Source organism: Myotis myotis, unplaced genomic scaffold (assembly GCF_014108235.1).
Source record: "Myotis myotis isolate mMyoMyo1 unplaced genomic scaffold, mMyoMyo1.p scaffold_m19_p_19, whole genome shotgun sequence".
Lineage (NCBI taxonomy): Eukaryota > Metazoa > Chordata > Mammalia > Chiroptera > Vespertilionidae > Myotis > Myotis myotis.
The window spans coordinates 23,784,340-23,809,026 of NW_023416323.1; the positions used below are offsets into that span (position 1 = coordinate 23,784,340).

Consider the following 24,687-nt stretch of genomic DNA (forward strand, 5'->3'; position numbering starts at 1 on the left):
ATAAAGTCAACGGTTTTGCTCGAGCTACTTAAGAAATCTGGTTTCACTGAGAATTTCCAAACATCCTGCAAATACACTTTTTCTAACATTTTCTGAAATGCAAGACTATGTGATCTGTTCATCCACAAATTGAGATACATGTACAGAGAAGGGATCAGGGTGCAGCTCTTTGTGTGTGTGCCCTGTGGACGTGCCCATCCACCTCAGAGTCAGTCCAGTCAGGGAGAGACAATCCCACGCACCAGCTGTCTCCTGTACTGCACCACAGAGAGGCAATGTAGCATATCTAAGGGTTCAGAGGAGGTTTCTGGAGGAGTGGGGAGTTGGTCCGGTGTATAATAAGTTCTGCGCAGTTGGGAAGACCATTTTACAAACTTGGTGGCTGAGTTTGGGAGACATTAAACAATTCCTGAGGCCACACTCAGCCAGTGAGCCAGGATTTGAATCCGAGGAGAAGCGTGATTATGTCTGTGGAGTATCAGGCCATCCTCATTTGTGTGCCACAGAGAGGATCATGAAGAAGACACTAAAGTTTCCTGGAGGCTCACCTGCAGCAGGTGCACAGTGTCCGTGGGGCAGGAGATTGGCATTAAAACCAAGGTTTTAAGCCTCCTGGGCCTCATCTGTGCACCTGGGGTAATAATAGCAACAATGGCGAGACCCAACATTTACTGTGGGCTTACTGTCTACATTTACTGCCACAATTTTCCTCATCTCTAAATCGGGAATATCAAGAATAGTCATGAGGATAATAAATAATAAGTACCATTTATTGAGCATTTATTGCATAAAAACCTCTGTTCTAAGAGAAACACACACCTTGGAGTTCCTCATCTGTGGTCTGGGAATAACAGCAGCAGTAATAATAAATGATAAGGACCATGTATTAAACACTTAATGGATTATAAACCCCTGTTCTAAGTGACTCACACAGCTCAGTTTCCCTCACTGAAGACTGGGAATAATGAATCATCGTAAGTGATAGCCAACATTTACTGAGTGGTTGCTGTGTGCCAGGTCCTGTACCCAGAACTCTATTCAGACAAATAGACAAGGCCCAACTTGACTGGGTCGCCAGCAAACCTTCCATATCATCTCCCTCCCTCTTCACCTCTTTGTGTTCCTCCTCGATGTTGGCCTCCAGATGCTCCCAAACACACTGAGCTCAGTCCCCCTCACAGCCCCGGCATGCACCATTCCCTCTGCCCATGCACATCTCCCCAGATACCCACAGGACCCACTGCACTTGCCCGCTCACCTTCCTGCTCAGACATCACTTCCTCAGCGAGACCTTCCCTGACCATGTCATGTAAAACCCAGGACCCACAATAGTGCTTATTGCTGCTGCAAAAGAGGCATCCAGCAAATGCTTGCTTAATCAGTACCTGCTTACAAAGTGGCAGCGGCCTGGCGCAAGGTGCCTTTTGGAATTGGGTATCGTCCCTCCCCTCCACCCCCTTCTGCCCCCCCATCCCCAGCTTCCTGAATAGCTGACATACAGCCCAGCTAAGTAAGTGAGGGCAGAAGCCCCAAGGAGACCTGAGGGAAAGCACCCCAGATGAGGGCCCGGCAGCATAGAGGCTCTAAGACGACAACGTGCTAGGACAAGGGTGGAAAGCTAGAACCTAACGTGTGAGGGGAAGCCCAGGTAGGCAGCAAGTCTCAGAGGCCCAAGAGGTCAGTCAGCAGGAGTCTGTGGGGAACGCAGGGACTCTAGGATTTTACGCTGAAACACAGGAATCCGACACGACCTGATGCGGGTTTTTAACACGTTTCCTCTTGTTCGTGTTGGCAAAACAGACGGTTCAGGAACCGGAGATGCAGCGGTGGAGATGGGGCGGACTTGACTCCTGAGCTGCTCAGGTACCTTCATTGTTGAGCTGGTGAGAGCACCCGCAGGGCCTGGGGGCGGAGTCCGGACGAGGCCCCGCCCATGGCGCGTGGAGCCCCGCCCCGTCGGCCCCGCCCCTCTCCATCAACCCAGGGACTCCTGGAGCACAGACTCAGGCCGCGAGGTGAAGGACCGTCTGAATCATTGCCTTTATTTCTCGGCGGGCCTTGCAGCTGGGGATCGGTGGGTCCCACTGGCCTAGGGGGACCACAGGGCCAGCTCCACCAGCGGCTCCAGGTCCTCCTCGTGGCGGGCGCACAGGGACTCCGGGTCGGGCTGCCGGAGCGCAGGCAGAGTCAGGCTGTCAAGCCTGTGGCTGCCTTTGCCCCGTCACCGTCAGCACCCGGGGATGCCCTGCTCCCCACAGACCCTCCTTCCGAGGGACTCTGGGGACATCCCCGCCCGCTCTGCCTCCCTCTCTGCCCGTCTCGCCTCCATCCCTGGCTCCTGACCTCTTCTTTGTGGGCCCAGTCGCCCGAGGGGCTCTGGGTCTGGGTGGGGACTTGCCCCCCGGATTTCTCCAGCTCCACCTTCAGCCTGCAGAGAAGGGCCAGAGGAGAAGAGGGAGAAGAGAGCTAGAGTGGAGGGGTCAGAAGGAAACCACTGAGACCCAGTGACCTGACGAGGCCCAGGCCAGTCCTCCTGGGAGGGGTGGTCCTGGGGAGGCATTGGCCCATTCCCTTCCTCCCTGCCCCGTCCCCTGCCCAGGGCCTCCTTTCCCCTCACGCTTCGTTCACTGCCAGGGCGCCCTGGACCGTAGGCGAGGAGCCCAGCCTCTGCTCCACCTGCTCCAGCTTGGCCCTCGCTAAGTTCTCTGCAGAGGGTGAAGGGTGGGCATCATGGCGGGGCCGGAGCTCCCACGCGCCGCCGCGCCCCTGTCCCCCAGCCCACGCGGGAGTCCCACCTTCAGTGAGCAGCTGCTCCTTGCTGCTCTGCAGCGCGCGGATCTCCCAGGCCAGTCTCCGCTCCAGGACCTGCTGGAGAGAAGGGACCTGTCTAAGGTCTGTAGTCCTGGCGCCCTGCTCCTTCGCGCCTCTCAGTAAGTCCTTACTTGAATTAGGTCACTCATTCATTCAACTATTTATTAACTCAAAGTGCAGTTTCTGCTGCCGATGTCCCTTTGTACATCTTAAACCTTAGGTCCTGCCACTCCCCTGCCCATCCTCCAGTTTGCTCTTCCCCAAATGTCCAAGGTAGAGTTCAGCCTCAGGGCCTTTACATTGGCCTTTCCTTCTGCCAGGATATTTTTCACCCAGCTTCCTGCCTGCTTCCTCCCTTACTTCCTTTGTGTCTGCATTCGAATGTCACTTGTTGAGGCCTTCCCCAACTGATAGTACATGATTGTCTTATTTTCTTAGAGTATGGGTATGCCCCCCCTTGCCTCAAACCATCCTGGGGCCGGCAGACACTTGGCCCTTGGGTTCCCCACTGTCTCCTCCTGCCTGGAATGCTGCGAGATGCATCCAGGGACATTGGTTGAATGAAGGAACAATCTGACCATGGCTTTTTCCCATTTGCTACTGCAAGGTAAGCACACTCTAGGTGAGCAGGAGGGGAACAGGGTCAGCAATGGTTACTGTGAGAGTCTTGGCAATGTGTTGCAGTGGGGGATGGTGAGAGGTGGCCAGATTAAAGGTAAAAGCTGAAGGGTTGGGTGGCTGGGCGAAAAGAAGAACAGAGTCAAGATTGTGCCATGAAGTTGGGCTGGAGCAGATGGGCCTGAGCAGCTAGTGGGGACACTGGAGAGGAGAGGCTTTGGTTGGAGGCAATGATGATAGCTCACCTGGAATTCCCAGAGGTCCTTGTGCTGGCTCATGAAATCCTCCAGCTGTTCTTCCATGTGTGACCTAGGGGCCAACACCCAGGAATAAGAGAACATCTACTAGGACTGACACACAGCCCGGCTCATTCTGAGGATTCCTCATGCACAGGCCTTTAGATCTTTGCCTGGTGCTCCATCTGGTAGGAGCCCTTTTCTGGGCTTTATCCTCCAATATTGCTGGGGTTCTTGTCCCAGCATCAAGAAGAGTTCAGCAATCTGGAGAAGGCTGTGCGTAGATTAAATAGGAGTCCGGAGACGAAGCGTAATTTTGAAAGGCATTAGGGGGTCAGAGGAGCTTAGCTAAAGGAGCTAAGTTCTAAGTTCTCAGGTCTTAGGTTTCCTCGTCCCAGGACCCCATGCTTTTTATTAACACAATTTGTCCTGAGGCGAGTCAGAGATAATACACTTCAAAGGGTATACACAAGCATTGTCAGAATGGGGGAATTAGCCTATGGCTGTTCAGGTGTTTGGCCAGTAGGAGGCAATAACATGTAGATTAAGATGCCTTTTAGCTGTCTGGCAGCCAAGCAATAATCCTCTTTTCAGGTTTGGGGAAATGCCTTCAGCCATTCCCAACAGGTGACTACATGTGTGACTCAACCCTGTTGAGTCCCCAAGTTTCATCAACCTTTTGATGAAACTCTTGAAATTATGACATGCTGGAATTGGCTTCGGGCACTAGCCTTGGTTCCACTAGCTCCTCTCCCAACAAATTCTCCCTGATGCAAACCCCACGCCCACTCCCCACCCAGTGCCACCCCAGGCCCCAGTGGTTACCCCAGCTTCCTCTGTTTACAACTCTCTTCAATCTGAGAGTTATGGATGGAAATTTGATCCATGAACTCATGCAACATGTGCTTCCAAGGAAGGGAAAGACAACCTCAATCATTCTCTGAATCATTCTCTGCAGGAGTGGGAGTTTGGGGTTTGTTTGTAACCGTCGTCATTCCCCTTTCTTCTGTTGATTGAATGTGAAAATTTATGGGTCTCTGTTGAGACTATCATCCTGTCCATCCTGTCCCCCATCAAACCATGAATTTGGGCCTGATCTGAGCAGTGAGCAGAGACATTGAAGCCAAAGAGGAGGGGCTTCGGTTGGAAGAACACTTTGTGAGGGGAGCAGTAGTTTAGCTTCATAGATTCTAAAGTCCTGACTTAAAGCCTGGATCTGCTATTCTACTGTGATCCTTTTGCTGTATAAGAGGTTAAGTTACTTAACCTCTCTGGGTCTTAATTTACTCATCTGTAAATGGTGGTAATGATGGGAGGGTGACATTAGCCTTTAACTCCTTTAATTGTCTTTGTGAGGATTATGTTGATAAATGAACATAAACTGCTTATCAGACTCTGTCGTGTGTGTGTGTGTGTGTGTGTGTGTGTGTGTGTGTGTGTGGTGTGGGTGGTGTAATTAAGCATTCACACATTATCCATCATCAGGTTTTCCTGCGCAATTAAAATCATGGTGCACCAGGGTGTGACAGCTCTGGTCACAGAACAGTTAAGTAAAGGTTCAAATGATGGAGAGATGGACGGATGAATGGTTGGCTAGACAGTTAATTGGATGAGTGAATGGCTGGCTGAAGAGATGATGGCTGGCTGGAGAAATGACCAGTGGAGGGAGATGGCTGGGTGGAGAAATAAAAGGATTACTAGAAGGATAGCGGATGTCTGTGTGGATGGTTGGGTGAAGAAATGAACAGCTAGATGAACAGATAATTGGAAAGATGGAGAGAAGAAGAATGAATGATTAAACGGATGGAAGATGATTATATAGAAGGCTGGAGAGATACTGTTTGTCTGGCTGACCGGATGAAGGATTGGATAGTAGGGCAGATGTATTGATGGGTGAATGGGTGAATGGGTTAATGGGTGAATGGATGAATGGGTAAACGGATGAATGGGAGGCCTAAATGAGCAGATAGATAAACAGATCTGGATAAAAGCAGAAGATCTGAATAACCAATAGGGGAAAGCTTAGAATAATACCAATGGATGAAATTTATAAAGAAAGTAGCAAGGAAGGATTAAATGAGTGAGTTCATCTCAACACCAGTATCTAATATCAGAGATGAGCATAGAAGTCTTTTGTCTAGCTGGTGTATATTATAAAAGGGGGAAATGAGGAGTGTGTGTCCAAGATTTATTTTCCCTAGCTCTTGCTCCTCGCTCCTTCAAGCTGGGGAATAAGGTGGGGCAGAGCTGGGCAGGACCTCTTACCTCTGAGCCTCGCTTTCCTTCTTTTGGCAGTGCAGCTGAAGGATCCTCAGCGCTTCTGTGGAGAGGAACCAGGAGGGCCATGTGAGAGCTCTTGGGGAGCCAGGCTTGGGTGGAGGTAATGGGCACTGAAGGGCACTAAGAGCACTTTAGTGTTTACTTCAAGTCAGGTGGCAGCCAATGGAGAGGTCTGAGCAGAGAGGGAAGCAGCCTGACTCAGGCTTCAGTGGGATTCTTCTGGCTTTTATGGGGTGATGGGGTAGAATAATGAAGACAGAACAGCTGTAAATACCTTGCTTTTTTCTCAAGACCTCCTCTAGGTGTACTTTCTCTCCATTCACTGAAAAACACAGTAACACTTTGAGCTTCCAAGGAAGGGGCTATATTCCGTGCCCCCGCTGCAACTTCATGCAAAGGGCATGCCCAAGGTCATACAGAAGGTCTGGTGCAGCCCCAGGAGAGGGGAGGTATGTTCTTGCCACCCTGCACCCATCTCCCACTGGGGACCATCCAGATCCAGCTTCTCCCTGTGGGTGCCCACATTCCCTGTAAACTCCAAAGGAGTAATGACTCTGCAGGATGCACAATGTTACAGCGAGGAAAGAGATGACTAGAAATAAATGCACCAAGTCAGATGAAAATAAAGGCCATGAAGAGTGAGAGTGACAGAGAGAGAAGATGACATCCTATTTCACATGGGACCATCAAGGTAGACCTGTTGAGTGAAGTTTGAGCTAAGAGCTAAAAGATGACTTGAGATAGCAAGAAGCAATCTAGATTACACAGCATAAGAGCATTGCAGGCAGAGGGAACAGCCCATGCAAGGACCCTGAGGTGTGCACAGGAACACCAGCAGTGTCATGGGATCTCTGGTTTTGGTCTCACTTACAAGATTCTAATTCCCTGTGCAGCGTCTCCCAGAGAGCTTGAGTTTCTCCCAATTCCTCATTAGATTTCTTCTTTGCTGAGTCAAAACACAGAAGACACTGTGAATGCAGCCTCTAGCCTGGCTATTCTCTCTTAGATTGTGACACAGCACGCTATCTTCAAGCAACCTGGAGGGGCCTGAATTTTATAGATGAGGAAGGGGAGTCATTCAAAGTCCAGGGCCAGCCTCAGTCCCAGTTTACCTTGCTGAAGCTCATTAATCCGGCTAATCAGATCTTCTATCTGTGGCTCCAGGCTTCCCTCTGCAGACGGAAAGAAAGATTAAATCAGAGAAGACAGATGCCTAGCTGTCCAAGGCAGACAGAGGGTGGGTGGGTGTTGGCATTGTGTCTCTGCTGCTATCATCAGCACACATTTATTGAGTGCCTGTTGTATGCTGGGCTCTGTAAGAGGCCCTTTGCAGGGCTTGCATTCTGGGTGGGAGAGATGGACATTGAACAAAGATATGTATCAATGTAGGTGGCAGTAACTGCTGTGAAGGGGAATAAAGTGAAGCAAGGGGTTGGAGGGTGAAAGCGTAGAAGGTGCTTCTTGAGATGTGAAAAAGGCTCCAAATGTGGAAAGGGAAGGGAGCCCTTCAGTTTTGTGGGGATGTGGGGTGTGGAGGGAGGAACCCTGCCAGGCAGATGGACTAGTGCAGAGAGAGTGAGGCAGATGCCCAAAGTAATGGCTAAGGGGCTGGTGTGGCAGGTGTGAATCTAGTAAGCAAGTGGGGAGCAGCAAGAGGCAAGGTGGGGGGAAGTGGGGGTGCAGATCGCTGAGGGTGTCCAAGGACATGCTGGGGGCTTCTAGTTGTAATTCTGAGCGTGGTGGGAGCCAGGGAAGACCTCCTGCCGGCCCCATCCTGTTAAAAGCCTGGCAGGGTAGGTTGTCACTCTGTCCTTCCAGACCCTGGTATGGGTCCCATTAGAGAAAATGGGAAAGTGCTGCTTTAATTTTGTGGGTGGCAGCTTTCAAGTTCTCCAGTGACAGGGAGGTCGCTGCCTCTTTAGTGTAGCTGTCTCTACCTTCTTACAGCCCCGTTATCAGTGTTTTGTGTGAAGAAGCCTTCTTCCTCAACCCTCTTTTGGCTTCAAGATCAGCAGCACAGAGCTGGGGCAAAAAGCTTCCCAGCCCTTGCTGGGTCCCCAGCCCCAACACTCTGGAGTTAATAAACTCAAGCCCTGGATTTTCTGAGTCCTCCAGCTCCTGTGACTTCTAGCACAGTGGGTGCTTCCAAGGTGCTAATTATGGCTGACAAAGCTCCAGTCCTGCAATTTCTCTAATGTTAGCCTAGGCAGGAGCCCCAGTGCACTTCTGCAGGAGCCACAGGGTCTGGGGGAGGGGAGGTTCCCTTCTATTAGGAACCGATCAATGCACTGTAGAATTTAACCTGAGGATGGGCTGGGGAGGGGGTGTGTCCAACCTCCAATCCAGCCAGAATTTTGCCCAGCCCTGATATAGAGGGCTCCCAGGCCCCCTTCAACAGCAAAGCAAGGCACAAAGCTATTTGTATTACCATTTGTGTATAAAAAGGGCAGACAAAGAACACACACCCATGAATGTATTTTCTTTTTAATCTCTAGAAAATTACCCAAGAATTTAAAAATAGTCACTGCTGGCCTGTGGGTCAGGGAAATGGATGGCTGGTGTGTGTGTGTGTGTGTGTGTGTGTGTGTGTGTGTGTGTGCGCGCGCGCGCGCGCGCGCGCGCGCGCAGAATAAATTGTGTGAGAGGGAGAGAGTGCTATGGGATACTTCTCCAAGGTTGTGAGCTGAGGGAGCTGGGTTTGAGCCACATGCCTGACTCAAAACCCCAGGGGAGCCTCAGATACAAGGAGACACACGACCTTTCTGCAGCTTTTTCACCATTGACAGCAAGTCCTCAGTCTTCAAAGGTTTGGTCTGCCCTGTGGAGATGAAAACCAGAATTACAGGATCCGGTGAGAGTGAGGGGACTGCGGAAAGGCCTATCTGGGAAGGGAGGAAGGAAGCCCCAGTCGGTTCTACAGACACCCCTGGGCTGGGACCCAGGCCAGGTTGAGGGCGAGGCTTTCAGCAAGAGGAGGGCCTCGGCAGGACCCGGCCCCTTGTACCTGAGGTTCATGGTATGTGCTGGATGAATCGGGGACCCTTATGGTCAGCTTCTCCCTGAGGTCAAAGGACACCACAGATCCCTTAACACAACACAGGCATGAGAGAAGGGGAAGCATTTTTGCTGCTGCTGTTCAGAATAGTATGAAGTTCTAATCAATGCGATAGGGCAGAGAGATTTCATATGAATTCTGTAAAATCATTATAGGCCACAATTTGCAAATCTTAAAGAATTTATGGATCTAGGAAATAGTTATTAATGACTAACAATAAAAAAAAGACAACAGGGTATTATGAGCTTTTTGATGGAAGAACATAACAGCACCTATGAAGGATTCTTGCCAACCAAATAAAAAAAGAAATCTTACTAAGGTTTCCATATCTAAATGCCAATTCAAAGAAAGTGCAAGGGGCAGTAAAATATGTTAAATTGTATCATGGGGATGTGATCAGCATTATAAGACTCTGGCAAATTCCACAAGACAATCTTGTTTCTTCAACAAGTAAATTGCAAAGAAGAAAAAGGGAGAGGGGGAAAACTATGGATTAAAAGACTTGAGACAGCCCTAGCTGGTTTGGCTCAGTGGATAGAGTGCTGGCTTGTGGACTGAAGGGTCCTGGGTTCGATTTCAGTCAAGGGCACATGCCTGGGTTTTGGGCTCCATCCCCAGTGGGGGGTGTGCAGGAGGCAGCCAGTCAATGATTCTCTCTCATCATTGATGTCTCTATCTCTCTCTTCCTCTCTGAAATCAATAAAAATATACTTTTTTAAAAAAAGACTTGAGACATATATCAATCAATTGTAATGAATACCTAATTTGGATCTTAATTCAAACACACTTTCACCATATATACTTCTATACATTTTTTTAAAAAATGTATTTTTTTAATGGTTTCAGAGAAGAAGGGAGAGGGAGAGAGAGATAGAAACATCAATGATGAGAGAGAATCATTGATTGGCTGCCTCCTGCAAGCCCCACACTGGGGACCAAGCCCCACAACCCAAGCATATGTCCATGACCTTCTGGTTCTTAGGTCAACACTCAACCACTGAGCTATGCCAGCTGGGCCTTCTATACATTTTTAACAGGAGCCTATGTTCCTTTTAGAATTACAATAACAATAAAATAACAGAAAAAAATATATTGACATCTTAAACTTTTGAAATCAATGATAAAAGATCAAATCCCAATGACTCACCCCTCTCCAAGGAAAATTGGGCAGAGAATATAAAAGGCAGCACACAAATCACACATGATAGCTAAAAAGCTATAAACAGAAAAGTCTCTTCCCCTCAGACACCAATTCCTCAATTTCCCTCCTCAGAAGTCACTAGTGTTACAAGCTTAGAGATAATTCAATTCATATGCAAGCATATCTCCACTCTTTCTATATAAGTGGTATCCTATCATGAATGATGTTCCACAGCTTGTATTTTTCATTTGACAATGTATACTGGTGATCTTTTTATTTTTTTAGTGGCTGCATAGTGGTCCACAGAGTAAATATACCATAATTTAAGAGAGGTCCCTTACTAGTGGATATTTAGGCTGCTTTCCTTCTTTTGCTGCCAAAACTAAGTACCATAAACCGGGGCTTCCTTTTGTGTGTGTTTGTGTTTTCACCTTGCATTCTATCTCTGTGTCCAAAATTCCCTCTTATTAGGAACCAGACATTGGGTCAGGGCCCACCCTGATCCAGTATAACCTCATAGTAACAAGTCATATCTACAGAGTAAATATCCAAAACTTACTCAACTCCTCTGAACCAGAAATTCCACTTCTAGGAATCTATCTTAAGGAAAAAAATTAAGGATGATGGCAAGATGTTCATTGTTTCATTGTTTGCAATCTTAAAAGATGGAAGCAACCTAAAGATGCCTTAGTTGATTATAGCACTTTTGTAGGATGATATTATTTGCAGCCATTAAAAATCATGTTGTGTTGCCGAAACCGGTTTGGTTCAGTGGATAGAGCGTTGGCCTGCGGACTGAAAGGTCCCAGGTTCGATTCCGGTCAAGGGCATGTACCTGGGTTGCGGGCACATCCCCGGTGGGGGATGTGCAGGAGGCGACTGATCGATGGTTCTCTTTCATCGATGTTTCTGACTCTCTATCTCTCTCCTTTCCTCTCTGTAAAAAATCAATAAAATATATTTAAAAAATAAATAAATAAGTAAAAATCATGTTGTGAACCAGGGGCTTGTAACCTGAATTTATTAAATTTTGTTAAAATATTTGGTGGTGTATTCACTCTCTTTACATATTTTTGTCTTGCCTGAAAACTTTTACAAATTATATGCATTAATTTAATTTTGCATTTGAATTTTTAAATTACTTATTAAACAAATGAAGAACATAGAGTAAAAAATACGTCTCCCCTCACCATTAGCCCCTTCCCCAAGTCAGTCCCCTTCCCAAGAAGTAATTACTGCCAACATTTGGTGAAGACATGCAGATCTTTTAGTAAAATGTCTTTTATGTATTGTTTTAATTTTTACTTCCTTATCCACATAACATTCTAAAAACATTCAAACACCACACAAACATGTGAAGTTAAAAATGAAACTTTCCCTTCTCTCCTTGGCCCCAAATCTCAGTGCCTTTCTCTGGTATTAATAGGCTGGTATGTAGTCTCTTGAGACTTTAAGCAGTTTTAAATACTCTTACTATTTGGAAATTAAACAAAAAAATTAAAGCTACTTTAATAATGAGGATAAGTATTTGTTATTGTTTTTTAAATAGTTCATTATGAAAACTTCCAAATGCACATAAAAGTAAGGAGAATACCGTGATGAGCTCTGATTTACTCATCGCCCAGATCTGACAATCCTTAATATTTGCTTCAGCTATGTTTTTCCAGGCAAGCTCCAGGCTTCATAACATGTCATCCCCAGATAATTAAGTTTCACTACTTGAAGACAGTTTCTTAGATGACTCCAATCCTATAATGATACCAATATTAACAATTATCACTAATCATTGGATCATTAATATCATCTAGTACCCAGAACATATGTGATTTCCCCGACTGTCCCCATGCCTTTTATAGCTGGCTTTTGCAGCCATTTTTGTGAAAGCTCCATCTGTTTTTCCTCTCCCCTGCACTTCCAGTCCTAGTCATTGGGGTAAGATCACGGGTGATCAGCAAATCTTTTAAATAATCCAACTAACAACGTGATAGAAGTTTTTTTAAATCCATGTTATAAAACAGCTTATAATGCACGAGCCCCTTTTAAACATTTTATTTTGAAATCATTTCAGATGTACATAAAAGTTGTAGAAATAGACCACAATGCTCCTACTTGCCTTGTATCAGGTTTCCCATTTGTGAGCGTTTCTGTACCATAAATCGCAGGCACCATGGCCCATTATTCCTTAATGTTCCAGTGTATATTTACTCTATTCAAGGGGAATCTACCAGATAACCACAGTATAACCATCCAAACCAAGATGCCAATATTAATCAACATTAATATATGATTCTCGGATGCAATTCAAATTTCCCTCGTTCTCATCTTTTAAAAAATTATACAGTGCTACTTAGTTTCCTAAAAGAAAAACAATCACAAAAATGTCTCCACTTTTGCACAGCCCCCAAGATCCAAGTCCCTTATTAAGAGTCATCAGTGAGGCCCTTTGCCTTCAGATATTTTTCTGTGCAACCTACAAAGGGCTATGGCTGACATTGCTTCTACTTTATTTTGAAAATACAAACTTTTTACTCATAAAAATATCTTTTTAGAGTTCATTCTGTGCCAATAAATCATGGTCTTATCCTTTTAAATTTTAATTATTTTAAATTAAATTGCAATTTAACCATTTTTTTTTCCTGCTGCTCAAAAAATTTTAAAGGTCCACCACACACAGGCATTCCACAATATGCATGAATATACCTAAGCTTAGCAATTTCCATAATTGCTCCTTTTTTTGGCTTCCATCAACAACGTCCTAATGACTTTTTCTGGCCCAGGTATCTCTGTATTCTCCTGATTACTAAGCACAATGGCCGAATATAGTGACTAGCATTTTAGATGCTAAAATGTTCTGCCAAACTGCATCCAGCTAAGCGTTTACTGGTCAGCTCTCCAAGTGAGACAAAAGATGGCCTTTCCCCCCAGAGTAATCAATAGTAGATATCATCTCTCCTTTTATAAAGCCAATTTTAATGGCTAAAAACGGTAACATCACCTGCTCTTAAATTTCCTCCTTGCTGATGAAGTCACTTCAATTGTGACAAATTTGAAAGTGGATACTAAAAGCTTTGTAGCACAGTGGCAGCTGCAGTAAGTGCTCAATCAATGAGATCTACTGGCATCGGCCTCATTTCTGTCCCTCCTCTGTTGAAAGCCGGCCCTAATCTGAGAGAGCTCTCCACGTTCGTTACGTCACTGTTCATACAATACACAAATTATTGAGCCCCTACTATGTGCCAAGCAGGCATTGTTTGGGCCTTGGGGAAAGAGCAACGAAGGGTTCTCATGGCGCTGACAGGACAATAGACAAGATATTGTCGATGTCTGCAGACAGGTCTGGACCAAATGCAACCATGTTTATTAACACAGCGGTTTAGGCTGCAGAAAGGGGGCTGGCTATGGGTGAACGGAGGGCAGAAAGGTGGCAGCTGTTGAAACAGTGACGGGTACGCGGGCACGCATCATGCTATTTCCTGTCCTGTGGTCCTTTCTGAACATTCCTATAGTTTAGAGAATGCTGGCGGCACAGTGGCGGGTCGGTCTTCGGGGGTTTTCTTCTTTCCTAGATGGCAATCCACCCTCCCCCCGCTCCCCCTTCACGAAGGTGTGGGCATCATTGTCACATCGCCCTGGAGAAAAGCGGTCTGGTCTGTGGGATTAGGATTTAAGAGTCCACACAACGTGTGAACCGCCTGGGTGTCAGAGGACAGGAGTTACTGTGAATTTCCTCAGATGTGGCAGCAGCAGCAGAGTGGTTTTTGTGAGAGTGTCTACCTCCACAGGTTGCTTGAAGAGTATTATTTACCTTGTAATAAAAGGCCTAAATTTTCACTTCGTTTTTTTTTTGGAACCGCTATCAATCTCTCTCTATTGGACTGGGACAGAGGCTCCCCTCTGCCCTGGCCGGAGCAGCCGGCTTACCCGCGCATCCCTCGCCCTCGCCCTCCTCCGCCTCCTCCGAGACCGCCAGCGGCTCCAACTTGGCCGCCATTTTCCGAACAGGAGTTAGGCGCATGCGCCTTCGACAATTGATGGGGGGAGGGGGGAGCACGCGAGGGCAGGCAGGCTCTGCAGCGCGCATGCGTGCAGCGCAGTCTGCGCACTGGACCAGGATGAGAGCAAAGGCGTTTCCGCGAGCCTCTGGCTCAGTGACGTGCGGCTGTAATTCGCTTAGAGAAAACAAGGCTAGAGCTAGGGTCTTAGTGATTGGGGACCGAGTGCTGTGAGTACATATACAAATTAGAAAGAGGTCTCGCCCCTCCAGGTTGCTTGTGTAGTGCAGGTTGTAAGAAAGTCCGGGGCAAATGTACATGTGTCGTGGGTGGTACACAAGAGTCCGAGTCCCTTTTCATTCACAAATGCTCACTTAGCCGGTGAGAGGTCAGTTATCTCTATTTCACGAATGAGCAGAAGGAGCCTTAGAAGCTAAGTCACCTCCTACGTAAAAATTCTGGATCTCTGTGTTTGTCGGGGGCTTTGCCCTGGGTTACACAGACAGACAGACTGTGAGGACCGCCTTTCTCATAAACATTAGCAGCAGCCAACACTGATGGGGTCCCTTTTGACAGGGAGATGAAGTACAACAAGGGCAAAGGAATGTCCCTGTGGGGATTGGTTTAGACCTTTTCTTTTAAGTATCTTTAGGTCAGTTCCAGCACAGGCTGGCCCCATGGGTCACCCACAGAGACCTTGGCCAGCCCTGGAGACTCAGGGCTAAGAGCCCACTGAGGAGGCCGACTCCAGACGCAGGACAGAGGGCATGGTGCCTAGGTATCGGAGGAGAAAGTCCCTGACAGAGGCTGGAACATCATCCAAGTGGAGATAGTGAGGCAGAGGGAAGGGAAGAAGCATGTGAGGGGCTGAGGAAGCAGCCTGCTGACCTATGTCCAGTCATCTCTCATTCGTGGGCAAGCCCTCAGATCTTGCCCTATTGTCTAGGGAGAGAGACCAGCCACAGACACCACCATCAACCACCCCACCCCTTCCAACTCCCCCTTTCCAGGGTGCAGACAGAAGGTAAGAGCCAAAGGTAGTTGTTCCCAGCACTGCCCAATCTGGGAGGTTCTGCCTCTCAAGATCCAGTGAACAAGCCATTATGGGAAGCTTGGTCCGTAGAGGCAGATGAGGCTGCCGGAGGTGTCGAGTACTTGGGTGGATAACGAATGAAAAGCCGATCTTCCTCTTTCTTCACCCAGCGTAGGAGTTTGGTCACTACCAAGATGGCACCTGCCTTGGTCACCAGGGGGCTGAGGCAGGTATAGAGCTCAAATTTGGAGGTCACCTGTGGGTTTGAGAGGAGACAGAGTCAGTTGGACTGGAACTGGTCATCCCTAACCCTGTCCATCCAACCCTAGCCCCATGCCTATCTCCTGTTTGGAAGACGCACCTGGCAGCAGCTCCCACCTGATGCTGTCTGGTCACTGGGCTAAAGCAGGTAAGCTGATATTATTGTGTCATGGGTGAGCCAGGGGTTCTCAGTTGAACCAAGGGTGGGCCAGGTTCAGTTGAGCCAAGGGATCGTTTAGATCTAGTGGCTTCAACTGGGTGATGCTGACTGTGATGCTCACCTATAGAATGGGTATAACAACAACAGTGCTTTTTAATGAGCAATTGTTGTATACAAGGTCCTGTTCTGAGCTCTGCACATCTATGTCTTCATCATCTGTACCCTGAGTAGAAGAGGATTAATTCCATTTAATCCTCACACCAATCTGAGAGATGTAATGTCATGGGATCACCAGTTCTTTCCACACCACTTCTCACTGCTCTCCCCTCACTTCCTCTGTTCCAGCCACTCTAGCCTTTTTGCTCTTCCTCAACCATAAACCAGGCTCAGTCCCACCTCACAGCATTTGCACATCCCTTTCCTTCTGCCAGCTGTACTCTTCCTCCAGATACCCACATGGCCCACTACCTCCCTGCCCCACTTAGCTGCCATCTCCTTGGTGAGTAATCCCCCAATCACCCGATTTAAAATCCTGGGCCTACCATATCTTGGTTTTGAATCACCATTCTTCACTAAAAGGTACAAGGGCTACTTGGACAAATGGACTGACACAGAAAAAGTACAAGGTGAGCTTGGAACATCTTGTGCCAAAAAGTAAGAAGTGTTCCAGCAGTGATGGAGACATGTCAAATGACACAAGGGACAGTGTACCTACATCATGGCTCCCACTGGCTATGTGAGAGACAATTTGAGCAATGAAATAAATAACAGACAAGAAAAATAAAGGATAGAGAAGATTTTAGCCCACTGAATTAAAGAAAAATCCATGAGACCATACTAATATAAAATTAAAAATTCAACAAACAAATCAGGAGGAAAAGGTCTCTAAGACAATAAAATATCAAACAATAACTGTAGAAGGAATGATAGGGTTAGAAAAATGACAGTCTAGTAATAAACACCAGAGTAATAACTATTGCAGGCAAGAATCATTAATGGATATTAAAATTAGTGGGTGAAAATATGATGAAAAACAGAACAGTAACATAATCACCTCATGCTATTTACTAATTACAAAGGGGAGAAATACTAACCTCCTGTGGATAAATCTGACAGACACCACCTTAACTAAGTGATCAAGGCTAATATCATCAACAACAGGACAAACTGACATTGTGGGCCTCCTGATATGATGCAGAGAAGGTCACATCACTTCTGTGATATTCTTTCAAAAAAATGCAGACCTCTATTTAGTCAGAATAAATACCAGGAAAACCCAAGTTGAGGGACATTCTACAAACTAACTGGCTGGCACCCTTTAAAAGTGCCAAGATTATGAAAGACAAAAAAGACTGAGGAACTGTTCCAGAATAAATGACATTAGGGAGACACAATAAATAAATCCAACATGTGATCCTGGACTGAATTCTGGACCAATAAAAAAACATTAGTGGGGCAACTGGTGAAATCTGAATGAAGTCTGTGGATTAGATGTCATTATACTGGTGTTAATTCCCTGATTTTGATAAGTTACTGTGGTTACGTTAATATCTGGAGAAACTAGGTGATGGAACTATTTATAGTAATTTTCTCTACTATTTTGCAACTTCTTTGTAAGTCTAAAATTGCTTGGAAATAAGGTTTAAAAAAATAAAAAATAAAAAAGAGCCCCTGGCCTAGAACAGTGCCTGATACTCAATAGGTACCCAATACATTATTTAATAAATGTGCACTGAATGGCAGAGCCCGGGGGGAAGGTGCCATTTTCAATGGGGTAACCTTGACCAAGCTCCCAGAATAGATGACATTTTATACACCCATAGAAAGTGAGGACAGAAGCCCTGGAAAGACTGCAGGGAAGGATATGCCAGGTAGGAGGCATAGCATGGAGCCAAGCCTTTGGTATTCAAGGAGTTCTGAACTGGTGTCTGAATACACATGGGCAGGACTAATGGGAATACAGGAAATCAGCAGACACAGTGATGGCTGTTAATGGGGCCTCTTGAAAGTTGAAGACACTGTCCTGGTTGCTAATGAGGGAACAGCAAACAGAATGATGGGATTAATGAGGTTTGGAGACACTGTGATTGACCCTTATGGGTTTCAAAGACAGATGTGTAATGGCAGGGACAGTGTTGAAAGCAGAGGTATACAAAGGCTATGGATGGAGTTTGTTATGGCTGGGGGGATACAATGGAGGCAAAAAGAATTGAAGCAGGGAATTAACCCCTGAAGAGCCCTCTCCCCAACTCACCCAGGCCAGCAGTGTCTCCTTCTCAGCCACGTGGTAAATGAGGCGCAGAGGCCGGGAGGTACTATGGAGGCGAGCATGCAGGCGGTGGTATAGGTCCGATAGACGCTGCCGTTCCTCTTCTCTGCTGTACGGGGCCTCTAGCTCAGGGCTGCAGTGAGGGAGGGAGGCCGGCGACAGGGTCAGTCTCTAGGGCTTTTCTTGGCTGGCCATCTCCCCTCAGTCTAAGGAGTTCAATTAAGTTAAGGAGCTAAATAAGCCCTCCCCATTAAACTTAAAGAATCTCTATGGTCAGAGGCCCAGCTTTCCCCTCAAACTATGGGATTCCTTGAATACTGGGGCCTTAGTTTCCATTAGAATAAGGGATTCCTTGAGATTGGTAGTTGAGCCTCCCTCATCAGTTATACACCTGTTCTATTCCATCATTCTAGAGCAGTGGTCGGCAAACTCATTAGTCAACAGAGCCAAATATCAACAGTACGATTGAAATTTCTTTGAAGAGCCAAATTTTTTAAACTTAAACTATATAGGTAGGTACATTGTTATTAACTTAATTAGGGTACTCCTAAGGCTTAGGAAGAGCCACACTCAAGGGGCCAAAGAGCTGCATGTGGCTTGCGAGCCGCAGTTTGCCGACCACTGTTCTAGAGCATCGGTCGCCAACCTTTTGGACCTCATGGACCACCAGTGGTCCATGGACTACCAGCTGGTGACCGCTGTTGTAGAGCATGGCTGGCTTTGTTTCCTGAAACATGTCTATGAGATGCTGAACCTTCCAGTTAGGTAAGCCTTCCCACCTGGCAGATTGCCCAAGGATCATGACCTACCTGGTAAACTGAGGCAGCTGGCGGTGATGGTCAGGGATGTCCAGTGGCTTATAGAGGAAGTGCCGAAGGCCAGGTGCTCCCACAGCCTGCACACTGTAGGATGGGGCAGTGGCTGATGGGGCATTAGAGAAACTGGCAGCCTCCCCAAGGTTACGCATGGCACCAAGTGTGTGCATGCCGTCTTCTACCAGGCGCCGGCAGGTGGCCATGTCATGGAAGGCCTCAGGGTCAGTGCCAAGTAGCAGCAGGCAGACAGGCATGGCATCCAGGCGGGCCACATAGGCATAGAAGAAACCATCTGGGTTGAAGCGGGGCAGGCACACAGGTGCCCATGCTTCCCCTGCTGCAAAGGCAGGTGCACTGACCCAGTTGAGCAGCAATTGCAGGTCAGCTGGGTCCAGCCGGCACTCAGCCAACACATTCCGCTCCTGGGCTGCTGTCACCAGTTGACCACCCACCGCCAGCACGGACAGCGCCAGGCCAGGTGCTGTGCAACGTCGGAGCAGTGTACCCAGTGCTTCCCGCAGCGGGCGAGTGAGGGGCACACAGCGCACGGCACCCAGGAGCAGGGCACCTGGGTCCCGCTCCACACTGTCCAGAAGCCGGTCTAGGGTGCGCTCGGAGCCAGCTAGCAGGCGGCGGAGGTCGTAGTTCTGCTTGCGGGCGAAGATGCGGGCCACACTTGCACGGGTCAGTGTACTCACGATCTGTGCGTGCACGGCGAGAAGCTCCTCCCGCAGCTGGGCTGCTGACTGAGGAGTCCTTGACACAGCCACCAGCAGCAGTGGGCCCTGCTGTAGGAACACCAGCTTGTGGTCCTCTGGGGGAGGAAGGGATGGGCAGGGGGTAGCGATGAGTCGCTGGTGACTGAGAGGATCAGGTGAGGCTCTTCCCCCCTTTCCCTGAACACACACCTCTGGCCCAAGCTTGCGCGGTCACTCTGTGGACACTCGGACTTAGGGTTAGGACAATCTGGGGGAGACTGAACATTTGTAGAGACATGATGGGATGGTCAAAGAATCAGGTTAGACATATAACATGAAGTGGGGGAAGATGAAGCAAGGACTGACACAGCCAGAAAGATACCCAACTCAGCCACACAGCCACACAACCATGCTGTCAGATAAACAAGGAAGTATCCAGCCAGTCACTTACATCCCAGGAGTTAATCACTCAGAACGCAGAAGGCCAAACTGACAGATGGACACAACACCAAACCCTCACCCCTTCAGGACTGGAAAGCCAGCCACACACACTGACCCACACCTGGCTGGCTGGACAGTGCCCCCGGAAGTCAGACAGACCTATAGCTACCCAGACAGCCATATTCATATTCACAGTCACTGCCCCCAGTTCCACCTCCTGCCCCTTTGCTCACCAGCATAGATGGCGCGGATGGTATCTCCTGCACTCTGCACGAAAGACACGAGAGCTGTCATCACACCCATGGTAGTCGACAGTGCCTCCACACTACCGTACCTCGAGTAGATGGGCTTGCCTGCCTCACTCAGTACAAACACGTGCTTTCGCTTGCTGCGCCAGTCCTCGTCACTTGGATCTCCGCCCTGGCCCCCGGAGCCACTCTCAGAGTCATCCATGGCATTATTCTCAGAGGCTGCAGGATCCCAGAGCCCAGGGGTACATGAAGGGGACTCTGACTGGGGCAGTGGTGACAGCAGGCTGGGTGACTGGTCCTTGGTCTCGGATCCTGAAAGGGAGCTCCTGGTGGGTCACCTGCCTGTGGACTCCCACTAACCCCATGTGCCCAAGGACCCACCAAATGCCTACCAGCCCCTTCTCCCAATGACCCCTGATGCTGACACAGAATTCCAGGTATCTTCTCTGCCCCTCAATTACATCCACACGATGCCCTTAAAACCCCAATAATCCAATCTCTCATTGTCATAATTGAACCCTCTTATGTCCTAAAGACCAATTATTCTTCTTTCAATAACTGCCATTTCTAAGTCTTCAAAGCACCCCATTTCCTGAATATCCACTAACACCCAGATCCTTAATCCCCTCTATTTACTCCCACTGCTGTTCATTACCATTTCAATGACCCCACATTATCATCACTAATACCTGGGTCCTCAATGACCTTCACTGACTGCTCTAACCCACAATCTATTCTACTCCATGTCCATTCCATCCCTACCATGACTACTATTAATGACCACTAACATCCAAGACTTCCAGTGATCTCTGTTGATTCCCCTAACCTTTTTTAAAAATATATTTTGATTTTTTACAGAGAGGAAGGGAGAGGGATAGAGTTAGAAACATCGATGACAGAGAAACATAGATCAGCTGCCTCCTACACACCCCCCACTGGGGATGTGCTCACAACCAAGGTACATGCCCTTGACCGGAATCAAACCCAGGACCCTTCAGTCCACAGGCTGACGCTCTAGCCACTGAGCCAAACCGGTTACGGCTCCCCTAACCCTCTCTTATTCCCTTCTCTCCAATGATCACTATTAATCTCCACTAACCCCTAGGACTTCAATGACCTCCACTGACTCTCTTGATCTCCCTTTATTCTCAGTGGTATCCACCCCCTCCCTACAATAATCACCATAATATACACTAACACACAGGACTTCTATGAATATGACCTCCACTGCTCTCCCCCATGATTATTAACAATCACCAATGAAACCCACCACTTCAATGCCCCCTACTGACTCCCCTGACACAATTCCTACTTAACCCAGTCAACGTCCATTGATTTCCCCAAAGGACAACCATTATTACCCACTGGCAACTATGTCTCAACAATTTTCCCATGAAATCCCCATGACCTCATATTCCTTCATTCTCTCTGACATTCTATGACTCCACTTGCTCCCAATTACCAACGACCTCCTCCCAATATCTGCCATTACTTGCTAACAATTCCCAAGTTCTCAAAGACCGCCCCCCTCCACCATTTAATCTTAGAGATGTCCACTGCTCCTTCCAATGTGATCAATGAGCAATGCCCCCAATGACTTCCATCGACGCCCCACAGAATACCTTTACACAGCCACCTGGGTCTTCAAAGACTCTCCTACTGGTCCTCTAACTCCCCAAATAATCTCATTGATGTCCACTGCCTCCCCACCCATAATCACCATTAGTAGCCACTAACATCTGGTTCCTTACAAGAGTACCTCCGACAACTCACCATTGTCTCCCCAATGAGGTAAATACTCTGAGTGCCCACCCAGTGGTTCTCAACCTTCCGAATGCCGCGACCCTTTAATACAGTTCCTCATGTTGTGGTGACCCCCAATTTCATTGTTACAAATTGAACATAATTAAAGCATCGTGATTAATCACAAAAACAATATATAATTATATATGTGTTTTCCGATGGTCTTAGGCGACCCCTGTGAAAGGGTCGTTCGACCCCCAGGTTGAGAACCGCTGGCCCACGGGCTTCCATTGACCCTCTTCCCCACCTCAGTGACTTAAGTGACACCCTAGTCCCCAAAGACACTGATTTCTAAATAGTCCACCTTTGGCCCTCTTCCTTTCGGTCAGTCATTGACCTGACCATCTTAAATCCCCAATGCCCCCCTTTGATCCCAACTAATCCCTTTTTGATACCCCAAGGGCCTAAACTCAACCCAAGCCCCCAGTGAACATTCACCGATGCTCACTGATTTCCTCCTTTTCATTCCTCGAGGATTTAAACTACAATGTGAGTCAACGACGACCTCTTACTGACCACATGCAACCCTGTTAAGTCCCAAAAACGCTCGTTACTGGGCCCTCATTGACCTCCCTCCACAATGACACCCCTATACATTCTTTGGAATTTGTAGTGAGGAAAAGACATACCTGTTTCCTCCAGGCTCCGGTCCTCGGGATCTGTGGGGTCCTCCTGAACCCCTCCACCGTCTCCAGCCTCCTCACTGGGGAGCCGCGTGTCCTCCAAGTCCTCCGCGTCCCCGGGGGCTGGGGCAGCAGCGTCTCCTCCGGCCTCCATCTGCACATCCCTGGACGGCAGGGGAAGTGAGGGTGACGGGCAGCAAAAGAAACTTCCTAAAATCCTTTACTGAGCTTAGCCCTCTTGTCCACGTTCCTAGTGCTCGTTTACCCTCGGTTCTGAAAAGAATGAAGCATTTAAAAATGTGACCAAATACTTGCATCCTCCAAGCACTTGCCGAAAAGGGAGGCTCTACCGAGCCGCAGGAATTAAAGATACATAAACATCTGTTTTAACCCGGTATCTCAACTGGCCGGGTACCATTACTTCCCATGGCCTCGGAAGCATCACACTTCCGGGTGCGACTGATGTCTTGCCACACTTCCGGGTGCGACGACGCTCTGAAGGAACTTGGTGCCGCAGACCTTCATTCGCAGCCCGCCGGCCCGACCCCTCTCCCGCTGCCCACTGGTCTTCGCTCACCGTTGAGAAGGAGCGCACCACTCCCGGGTGTACGTCGGGTCTGGTTGGGAACCCAGCGAGCCCCCTGTGCACGCCTTTGCACCAAACTGGCTCCACGGCTACGCGAGGCGAGCCCGGCGCACTTCTCGTACCGAAGGCTGTTGGCGTGAGGGGGGCGCGGCTCACGGTCAGCCAATCCGGAGTATGGGGGCGCACGGCCCTCCGTATGGCCCAATCAAGAGAAGCCGGCTTCCTTCTCCCATCCCGGTATCCGCCTCTTCTCTCTACCAATAATGTGCGCTGGGTTGCGATTGCACCCGCCCATTCCTTGACTGACAGTTCCCTGGGCCCAATCGAAAGCTCGAGCCAATTCCCCTTTTCGCTCGAGGACGTTCACAGCTAAACAACCGTAGATACTGTACCCAACCAATAGGATGTTTGACGGACAGCCGCCGCTTCCAATTGGAGTGCCGTGCGTAACCTGGTCAGCCTATGGAACTCGGTGCTCAAGCAGAAGGCGGACCTCTCAGAAATAGGAAGTATTCGCAAGTCTCTGCATTCAGCCCACCAAAGGGCTTGTGGCGTCTGGAAAAAAGGGAAGCACGAGCCGTGAACATCCTCACGGCGCGGAGGAATGAGTTTGCGAAGGTAATGTGCAGGCTGATCAGGGCTCGCCCAGACGGGCAAAATACCGAGCCGACTTCCTTTCAAATAAGCCACGGCCTTGTGGGCGGAGCTATAGAGATGGGAAGTCCCAGTCTGACGGGATAGCCTGTGGGCGTGGCCTTGAGAGCCTTCAGAGTTCCGTGGGCGAAAGAAAATGCCCATTGGCCGCTATCTGGCAAAGCTGTGTAAAGGGCGTGCCTATATTGTCTTTTCTCCTTTTCTGTTAAATAATAACTAGGTTTTTAGAACAGTATCACCAAGAGCCAATGGCGTAAGTTAGCTAGGAGGCGATCCTCCCGCAGTTGAGTCTTGACATGACTGTAGTTCTGATTTTCATCTTGGTTGCAGCCTCACAAAACACCCTGAGGCACAATCACTAAGGCTAAAACAGAAACATTTGCTCCATTGGGCTTGATTAAATTTTTTTAAAAGTATGCTCTTTGCAAGGCACTTCTAAAAGCATGAAAAACAAGCCACAGACTGGGCGGGGGGGGGGGGGGGAATCACATATCTAACAAAAAACAGTGGGAATGTGAGCAATATATGCACAAGACCTTTATCCAGGTTACTATAAGATTTTCCTGAAAGAAACTAAGAAGATCTCAATAAATTGGGATTATACTATGATCATTGATTGGAAAACTAAAAAAAAAAAAAAGTCTACATTTTAATGTAATTGTGATGAATATTCTACCATAAATTTTCGAGGAAACATGACATTATCTTAATAAGCTGGGGACTTTGGGAGGTAAGTAGGTTCAGAAGGTCATAAGGGTGGGTGCACCTGAGGGGATTGGTGGTGTTGTAAGAAGAGCCCAGAGAGCTTGCGTTCTCTTTCCCTCCTTCCCATGAGGACACAGCAGCAAGGCAGTGGTCTGCAAACCGGGAAGTGTGTCCTCACCGGATACCAGTCTACTGCCACTTTGATTTCGGACTTTGCAGAAATAAATTGGTTTGTGCTATTTTATTATAGTCACT

General features: G+C 48.0%; 2 protein-coding genes across 5 annotated transcripts; both read right to left on the bottom strand.

Moving 5' to 3' along the window:
• Positions 1 to 1,471: 1,471 nt before the first annotated feature.
• On the bottom strand, positions 1,472 to 14,485 carry SYCE1L (synaptonemal complex central element protein 1 like). Its single transcript, XM_036345743.1, has 11 exons — positions 14,063 to 14,485; positions 8,704 to 8,763; positions 7,058 to 7,117; positions 6,817 to 6,891; positions 6,220 to 6,267; positions 5,931 to 5,985; positions 3,675 to 3,738; positions 2,796 to 2,868; positions 2,618 to 2,705; positions 2,344 to 2,428; positions 1,472 to 2,167 (listed from the first exon to the last, which is right to left on the bottom strand). The coding sequence occupies exons 1-11, from the start codon at positions 14,451 to 14,453 to the stop codon at positions 2,090 to 2,092; spliced, it is 1,077 nt and encodes a 358-aa protein (XP_036201636.1). The 5' UTR covers positions 14,454 to 14,485; the 3' UTR covers positions 1,472 to 2,089.
• Positions 12,175 to 23,215, bottom strand: MON1B (MON1 homolog B, secretory trafficking associated). Of its 4 annotated transcripts, none has more exons than XM_036345740.1 (6): positions 23,065 to 23,215; positions 22,494 to 22,760; positions 20,044 to 20,373; positions 18,666 to 19,485; positions 17,842 to 17,989; positions 12,175 to 15,422 (listed from the first exon to the last, which is right to left on the bottom strand). In XM_036345740.1, exons 2-6 carry the CDS (start codon positions 22,639 to 22,641, stop codon positions 15,213 to 15,215), a joined length of 1,656 nt encoding a protein of 551 aa, XP_036201633.1. In that variant the 5' UTR covers positions 22,642 to 22,760; positions 23,065 to 23,215; the 3' UTR covers positions 12,175 to 15,212. The 4 variants fall into 4 exon arrangements, 3 of the variants coding, with proteins under 3 accessions (XP_036201633.1, XP_036201634.1, XP_036201635.1); XM_036345741.1 differs by having other exon boundaries at positions 22,494 to 22,651; positions 23,065 to 23,209; XR_004973602.1 differs by adding an exon at positions 15,528 to 15,708 and having other exon boundaries at positions 15,282 to 15,422; positions 22,494 to 23,201.
• Positions 23,216 to 24,687: the final 1,472 nt, after the last annotated feature.

Bases quoted from the DNA above. Each gene is read 5' to 3' on its own strand.
- SYCE1L (XM_036345743.1), bottom strand. From the start codon at position 14,453: ATGTACATTTGCCCCGGACTTTCTTACAACCTGCACTACACAAGCAAC. The intron at 6,892-7,057 runs GTAAACTGGGAC...GTTTTGACTCAG, and splicing joins GATTAATGAGCTTCAGCAAG to CAAAGAAGAAATCTAATGAG. The intron at 6,268-6,816 runs GTAAGTGAGACC...TGTGTTTTTCAG, and splicing joins GCACAGGGAATTAGAATCTT to TGAATGGAGAGAAAGTACAC.
- MON1B (XM_036345740.1), bottom strand. From the start codon at position 22,641: ATGGAGGCCGGAGGAGACGCTGCTGCCCCAGCCCCCGGGGACGCGGAG. The intron at 17,990-18,665 runs GTAGGTCATGAT...CCCTCACTGCAG, and splicing joins CAGCTGCCTCAGTTTACCAG to CCCTGAGCTAGAGGCCCCGT. The intron at 15,423-17,841 runs GTGAGTTGGGGA...TCAAACCCACAG, and splicing joins AGGAGACACTGCTGGCCTGG to GTGACCTCCAAATTTGAGCT.